We start from the raw sequence: 8,261 nt of genomic DNA on the forward strand, positions 1-8,261 counted from the left end.
GGTCAACTGGTCCCCTGAACCGTCATACGTGACTTTCAGGTCTCGACGGGACGGGAGGCTGGGAGGTGCGGGAGGAGCTGCCGGCGCCCCGTCCGGGGGATTGCCGGCGGGCGGTTGCACTTTCAGTGCATCGAGGGCCGCTGCCATCTCACCCATCACACGCTGCATGGTCTCCATCTGCTCCTGCATAGCTTGGCGGTCCTCCTGCCACTGCCGCCGTTCCTCCTCCATTATGGCCTCCTTGCGTGCCGGATCCCCCTCGAGTCCCGTACTGGGGAAGGCCAAACGGCGCTCCTTCGCCGCAGTCCGTGAGAGAGACCAACCTTTGGGAGAGTCCAGCCAGTTGTTGAAGAATCCCCGAGGGCGTCCTTCCCGGCCCTGGTCGGGGATGGGACCCCTAGGTATCTTTGGCTTGGCGCCCTCTTCCTTGGGGTCCGGTTTCTCCGGTACCTCTGGTTCCTCCGGTACCTCAGGGGTAGGGGTGGTTTCCTCGTCGGCTGACATTCTGTCCCAACAGGTACAGCTGCAGTCCGAGAGGCAAAGACTTGCAACTTAATGTGAGAGTTCCCCCTCTCTGAGTCCAATTCTCCAAATCAATTGCTCAGGCGTTGATACAGAAACAACAGATTTATTGAAGACATCAGGAGATGAGACAGGCACAGGTAGAAAGTTGCAAGTGAGGGGCTTGTCGGGTTTACAGAATATATTGACTCCAGGGCACTGGGGCACTGGGGTTCACACTTATTGTTATGGGAAGTTACAAGCTTGGCATAATACAAAACATCAAACGAGTCCCAGGAAGTCTGCTGAAGCTATCACACTTCCAAGGCCGCATCGGCCTGAGGGAGTACTGACAGGAAGAACAGCGGGGGGGAGATACTTGGGGCAATCAGGCCAGGCGCCTGGGACCAGAAGGTGTGAACTGCTTTTATGAGTTCACTGATAACAAAGCAGGTGATGGAAAGCAGAGACACAGAGTCAGAGACACAGAGACCCTCACACGACATAGCTGGCTGAAGGGGGCAGCAGTGGCTCTTTTACACTCACCTGCAACACCATCATCTCATTTGTGAGGGGGTTTCTTGCTGCTCCTCCTCCCCTTAGCAAGTAGACAACTTGTTTTGGGATTGTATACCCCCATCATGTTTTTAAACTTCTCAGATTTTTCTACAAACCTGGGGTGTCTCTGTGGCACCGATCTGCAGATTTAAGTATCTGCAGATTGGGGCCACAGCTGACAATTAGAATATACAGTAACCCATAATTAATTACCTGTTCCTGTGTAATTTAATAAGGATATTTGTGTTAGCTTGTGGACAACATTTCTACAATTGGCTAGATAGCATGGTTAGGTAAGACTGAACACATGGATTTTATGGTGTGTAAAGCTTGTTACCATTTGTCAATGTTGTTGGTCACTGGCTTTTTGGACCACAGCTGGAACATGGAGGGGACCCCAAGACTGGTGTGCAAGAAGAATTGTCCTCACTTCTGTCCCAGTTTTCCTCCTCTCCAAGCTCCTAATCCCAGGAACAAAACTGAAGGAGGAAGAGAATGGCTTGTGTGAATATGGGATCACTCGTCTTCCTTGTATGCAGGTCCAATTGAAGGCGGGACATGAGGGCCATTGGGCTTGGGCTTCAAGCTGACAGGAGACCTCATATTTAGACACTTGGTTTTTTGTTTTATTGCATTTGTTGAATTTCACACCTTGTGAAAAGTTCCACATTATGTATCACCATTTTGCATATTTATTATGACTAGGGGCTTCAAAAGAAGTGGCTGAGGGCTCTCTGGATAGGAAGGCCAGCTCCTATCCCCACTAGCTCTGCCCACCATCAATCAGCTGAACCGGGGGAAGAGAAATGCTGGGGCAAATGGGCGATCGGCATCACACTGATGCCATTACATCACTTCTGCTGCAACCCAGAAGTGATATCATTGCATCAGGTAATCCTCTAGCATTCACCCAAAATTCTATAGAGTATCGCCTCTATGCAATTACATCACTTCAATGTCCTTCTCATTGACCTCATGATGTCTCTGGCAAAGCCCCTCCCATGGTAAGTCTCCCACTGGTTGCCAGCCTCAGGCTTCAACCTTACCTTTAGATCTGTGGGGGAGTCTGCTTGCACATTGCTGCCTCTCTTACACAGCTTAAACCTGTTTGCAATGAGCAGGTGGCCTATCATGCATGGCAGCACTGCTGCTAGATATGGAAGGAAGGAATGAGAACTGCTTACACTGCACAGGTCGCCGTTCTATCTCTGCTGCTGCAGAGCTCTGAGTATCCTCTTTTTCTAGTGTCTTATGGGACAGTCCATTCAACTCATGTGGCCTAACCAGACATGACTTTTTACATGTGTACTCTTAGAGGATACTTATAAGTGTCCAGCTGTTTAATCCTAGACCCATTGCTGCTATGGGACACACCATGTTAGGAACCGAGTGGGTGAATTGGATCTGCTTCCAGCTTTGTCCCCCTCTGCCTCAGTTATGGCCATCATCCCATCATCCTTTTCCCATCATCCTCTTTCCTTCCCCCCCCCAAGCAAACAGCCCAGTGGGCCATGCCAGCATGGTATAGTGGTTAAGAGCAGTGCTTTGGAACGATGGACTCTAATCTGGAGAACCGGGTTTGATTCCCCACTCCTCCACATGAGCAGCGGAGGCTAATCTGGTGAACTGGATTTGTTTCCCCACTCCTACACATGAAGCCAGCTGGGTGACTTTGGGCAAGTTACAGCTCTGTTAGAGCTCTTTCAGCCCCACCTAGCTCACAGGGGGTCTGTTGTGGGGAGGGGAATGGAAGGTGATTGTAAGCCGGTTTGAGCCTCCGCCTCCCTTAAGTGGTAGAGAAAGTCGGCATATAAAAACCAACTCTTCTTCTTCATGCTGGGCCGAGATGAGGAAAAAAGGGCCATTGGCTATAACAACAAAAACCAAAAAAGGGTAGTAGAAGAAGGCAGGGTAGAGGAAGAAGCAGCAGAGCAGGGATGGAAGTAATACACAGAGGCTGCTTCCCCTTAAGCCAGTTCATAGCACTGTGGGAAGGCAGGAAAGGAAGGAGGAGGCAAAGCCGACAGTAGCAGCATTTTGCCCTCTTGGCTCCTAATGGACGGTGTTTCCCACAGTGGCCACGTGGAGTCTTACCAGACAGTTGTGACCTGTACGTGTACCCATGCAGAATGTCACTTCTAGTTGGTGTTGGTGGCCCAGGCAGCATCAAAAGTGATGCTGCCCTGATAGGAATAGCTATCAGAGGAGAGAGTGGAGAGCAAATCAGGCATATATGGGGGAACAGGTATGTGCTCTGACATTCTGCTTTTTGTAGCTTTGTCTCTTCACTTCCATAGACTCTCCCTTCTTCTGGTTACAGTAAGTGTGACCAACACTGTGACCAACTTTTATATATTTGATGACTGGCATACCATCACTCTCCCTAGAGAACCTTAGGAATGGCTTTGTCAAGACAGAAAAAGAAAAATGGGGCCCAAGTATGATGTCTGGAGTGTCTACTCCTCAGAAAAGTGCTATACAACACGCTTATATGTGAGGAAGGTTGTCTGTATTGACTTAGAACCATAAACTTAAAATGGAATTGTCTTCCCTTTGGTAACCTGCATGGAGAGCAGGCAATACACAACACACCTGACATACTTTGCCTTTATTGCAATTTTTAAGAGCAAGGCAGGATACAGATCTTTTTTGACAAGCAATGCTGGCTCTTCACAGACTGAAGTGATGACAGAAAAACATGGGGAGGTAGGAACTGAGGGGTTGAGAGCCATCAGTGCACCTTTCTAGCATCATCCCTGTACTCACCAACATGTGTTGTTGGAAACACAAGAAATGCAAAGGGTCAGCATCTGCATTGTTTGCTTAGTCTTTGTCATAGGGTAAAGAAATGGAAGGGGCAAATGTATCCCAAGTGAACTGTGCTTGTTTTCAAATTATGACGTAAAGCAAAATCGGTGTTGGTTATTTATTTATTACTTTTTAATCCCACCCGTCCTCTATTTTATCTTCACAACAAGCACCCTGGTGCGGCTGAGATATTAGTATCTCAGGCTAGGCTGAGAGAGAGAGACAGACAGACAGGCAGGCAGACAGACAGACAGACAGGCAGACTGGTTGAGGGTCTCTTAGCTTAATTGCAGAGTGGGAATTTGAACCAGGTCCTAGTCCGACATCCTAATCACTGTGCCATGCTGGTGCTAGATTAGATTTATTTTCCCCAATTTTTTATTCCCTTCCCTGTTCCCATATTTATTTTTCCCTATTTGTTGCTCCCCTTTACCTTCCCATTACCTCTCCCCCGACAACTCTGTTTATGAAGCAGCATCACTTCCCTCGAGAATGAAAATAGTATTGTCTCCTGTGCTTTCTGTCCTGTGTAAGCCATTTAGCCTGATATAGAGGAATCTGATTGACTAGGATCAGTCAGTCTCCCTTTGGATCAAACACTCTGCACCTAAAGCTGGCAACTCTTGCAAAGAAAACTAAGCTGACAGTGCAATCAACATCAATTTTCCTTCCCAACAGACTCCGTTTTTAAAACTTTGCCTTTGGAGCATTGCTTTCACTTCTGCCATGCAAAGATTCTGTCACTCACTCGGAATGGATTTTGACAAGACTAAAAGCAATCCCTATGCTAGTAATATAAATAAGACTTTATCCCTTATCCTATCTTAGCCTCTTCCCAACTGAGGCCTAAAAATAAAATAACTTAAAGCAAAGCAAATCTAAAAAAGATTTGTTTTGTTATAGTACCTTCCCTTCTGTAATGAGCCAAGGTGATGGTTACAGACACAAGAATAATATGGCCGCCACCCCTGAAGGCTTACAGTCCACCTTGAATAATGGCCTGTGGGGTGCAGGTAGGACAAACATGGCTATATATGTTGTATCTAGGGTTGACAACCTTCAGGTGGTATCTGGAGAGCTCCTGGGATTACAACTGATCTCTGGGCAACAGAGATCAGTTCACTTGGAGAAAATGACTGCTTTGGAAGGTGGGCTTTATGGCATTATACCCCATTGAAGTCCCTCTCCTCCCAAAACCCCGCCCTCCTCAGGCTCCACTCCCAAAATCTCCAGGTATTTCCCAACATGGAGCTGGCAACCCTAGCTGTACCACAATGTTGACAATGTTCAATAAGTACCATTGTTGGGTCAATGGTACGTATGTATCACGATTGTAGTAGTTATGATGCATTTATTATAATATACCTGCCTCATTGGACTGACAAATTTCCCACACATGTGAATCTCAGTTAAGGGCTAAAAATAAAAAGGATGACTTAAGAGCAGCTTAAGAACAGACATTGAAATCTTCTTCTGTTAAGTACACTCCATGTATACTCTTGCTGTTGGAAGGTGGCAGATGGATCATGATTAACAAGGTAACCTTAGTGATCATAACATGGCCTAGAAAATGAATGAACTAAAACTGTATACCAATGAAATGGTTTCATTTTAGGGTGTTCGCGCTTGGGAAAATGCTTTCTCTTAAGTGCAGTAAATGTTATTCTCCGTATCCTTCAAATGCAGCTGCCATGTGAAGACCAGATCATCCTTCTGAAAGGCTGCTGCATGGAGATCATGTCCCTCAGAGCCGCAGTTCGCTATGATCCTGAGAGTGAGACATTAACATTAAATGGGGAGATGGCAGTGACAAGGGGCCAGCTGAAAAACGGGGGTCTTGGTGTAGTATCCGATGCCATTTTTGACCTGGGTATGTCGCTTTCATCATTCAACCTTGATGACACGGAAGTCGCTCTTCTTCAGGCTGTTCTGCTGATGTCCTCAGGTGAGAATAGAAAATGTATTGTAAGAACTAGAATCTTAGTTATTGGCCATCCTGCAGAGGCCTGGGCACTCTGTGGTTCCTTGGGAGAATCCGGGGCAACCCTTCAGAATGCCACAGAGGCTCTACCACTGAGCCACAGCCCCTCCCCAAGATATTGGCCAATGGCATGTGATCCAAATGCATGTATTTTGCCTGGAAGTGTTGCTGACTTTAGGGCTTAAATAGGATTAAGTTTAGTTGAAAAGTTCCCAGTACCCAGGTTGGAGTTATTAAGAAAGGGGAAGCGGCTGGCAGATGAGAGGCAGTGGTTAGAAAGCCTTTCTGGCCACAGATGCCAGAAGCAAAACTTCATTCATGAGTAATGACAGACTGCAAACCTGCTCTTTCAGGGCAGTGTGACATCATCCAGAATAAAACAATGCAGTAATCCTTAAATAGGATCCTAAGGATATTTCACCCATGTCATAAAACACAGCCTTCTGTTTTCCAGGGAATAAAGGCTGAGGTGGTGATTGCATAGGGTTGCACGAACCAGAATGATTGGCTTGGCTTTCCTTGATAGGCAACGAGGTTCTTTCACCTGGGGCAGAAAAGCCATACTTTATGTCATCAGAGCTCAGGGCAATGTGCAAAGCTAGGCTGTAAAATCATTTTCAGTCTAAGTTTAAGGAAGGGGCCATGGCTCAGTGGTAGAGCATAGGCTTTGTGTGCAGAAGGTCCCAGGTTCAGTCCCTGGCATCTCTAGCTAAATGAATCAGACAGTAGGTAATGTGAAAGGCCTCTTCCCAAGGCCCAAGAGACCCTTTGCTAATCCAAGTAGACAACACTGCCCTTGATAGACCAATAGTCTGACTCAGTATTAAGGTAGCGTCATGTATTCATGTATGGATTGAGTGGGTCTACATAGAACATTTTTAGCCAGGCTGATAGCCAGGACTGGTTCACTTGGATTCTAGCCCCTCTCTTTTGCCAAACCAATCTTTTGGTGAAGTAATGATCAATGCAAGCAAATAACGTTGGATCTTTCCTCTACAGATCGCCCGGGTCTCGTCAGTGTTGAGCGGATAGAAAAATGTCAGGAGGGTTTCCTCCTGGCATTCGAACACTACATAAATTATCGAAAGCACCACATTGCACACTTTTGGCCAAAACTGCTGATGAAAGTGACGGATCTACGAATGATCGGAGCCTGCCATGCTAGCCGCTTCTTGCACATGAAGGTGGAGTGCCCAACAGAACTCTTTCCCCCTTTGTTCTTGGAAGTCTTTGAGGATTAAAAAGGCTGGATCGGTTCTCGGAATTCCTATAGCACTACTGGGTGTCATTTCATTCCATTGCCTAGTTCCTTTTTCCTTTTGTCCATTCTTAATTTTGTTCCACCTTGTTTTTGTGTGGGGGATTTTATTTTTTTAAATAGGCGTGAATGAATATGTCCCTTCAATGCGGGTAATTGTGACTGTTGCATTTATTTTATTTTTGTTGTTGTTTGTTTTCATCCTTCAGTCCTTTGATGTGAATCCTTTTGATGTTGAGAATACAAACAAACCAGTTTCATTCACCAGCTCTCAGGCAAATCACAAGCTCACACTCATCGCTGCTTGGAAAGAGGGGGAACTAAGCCAAAATAGCAGGAAAATAAATAGATAATCAAATGGGTTTTTTAAATTCCAAACACCATTTTATTTTATTTTATTTATAGTATTAACTCAGTTTCAAGGAGGTGTGACTTCTTTGCTGAAGAATCAGGCGTGACTGAGTGAATTTAGTCGCGCCTGAGACCAACTGAAAAGGATTTGGCCATTCCTAACTTTCACTTCATTGTGGTCATTGTTTCTAATATTTTTGGTCACCCTTAAGAAAAGCCATCCCCATCACTGCCAAAGCCTTCCATGAATACCATAATCACATCATTACTTCGAGATATTTATGAGGTACTGTCAGTCAAAAAACCTGCATATCTTTAAAACCCTTCTGAATGAAAAAAATTAATAATATAACACGTGGGCCATTCTTGTTCTTCCGTTTTATCTGGGGTTTATATGTGCAAGGGAGGCTTCCTAAAATAACCCCTGACATCCTGATTCTGCTTTGCGCTAAGTCTTCACAAACCAATTTGACTGCATGGCACAAAATAAGGAAAGATGCCACGTTTGTCATCCCGGTTTTGCGTAGCCTGCTTGCTTTGCCTCGAATTTGTTAGGTTCTTGTGCAGGAGCTCTGATTTGTGTACAGAACTTCTCCTTCATTTCCACGGAGGCAGCAGACACATTTCTTTGCACATGAAGATCTCTCTGCAAGAGGCTGTGGATTGGGGTCATTTTAAATGAGGAGTATTTCCTCCTGGAAAACTCAAATACATAAAATAGTTATGAAGAGGAAACATGCAACAAGAACAGAGATGTCTTTAATGTAGAATTGGGATCCAGCTGGCTTTATACTTCACAGCTGT

The 8,261-nt window shown here is 45.6% G+C and overlaps 1 protein-coding gene across 2 annotated transcripts in view; it reads left to right on the forward strand.

Moving 5' to 3' along the window:
* The window catches only part of THRB (thyroid hormone receptor beta), a 159,767-nt gene extending 152,489 nt beyond the window's left edge, over window positions 1-7,278 (forward strand). For both annotated transcript variants that reach the window (XM_056857230.1, XM_056857231.1), the window contains 2 exons: window positions 5,554-5,812; window positions 6,848-7,278. In XM_056857230.1, coding sequence (XP_056713208.1) covers window positions 5,554-5,812; window positions 6,848-7,089 — 501 coding nt within the window. In that variant the 3' untranslated portion in view covers window positions 7,090-7,278. The remainder of the gene's footprint in view (window positions 1-5,553; window positions 5,813-6,847) is intronic.
* Window positions 7,279-8,261: the final 983 nt, after the last annotated feature.

Source organism: Euleptes europaea, chromosome 11 (assembly GCF_029931775.1).
Source record: "Euleptes europaea isolate rEulEur1 chromosome 11, rEulEur1.hap1, whole genome shotgun sequence".
NCBI classification, from domain to species: Eukaryota; Metazoa; Chordata; class Lepidosauria; order Squamata; family Sphaerodactylidae; genus Euleptes; species Euleptes europaea.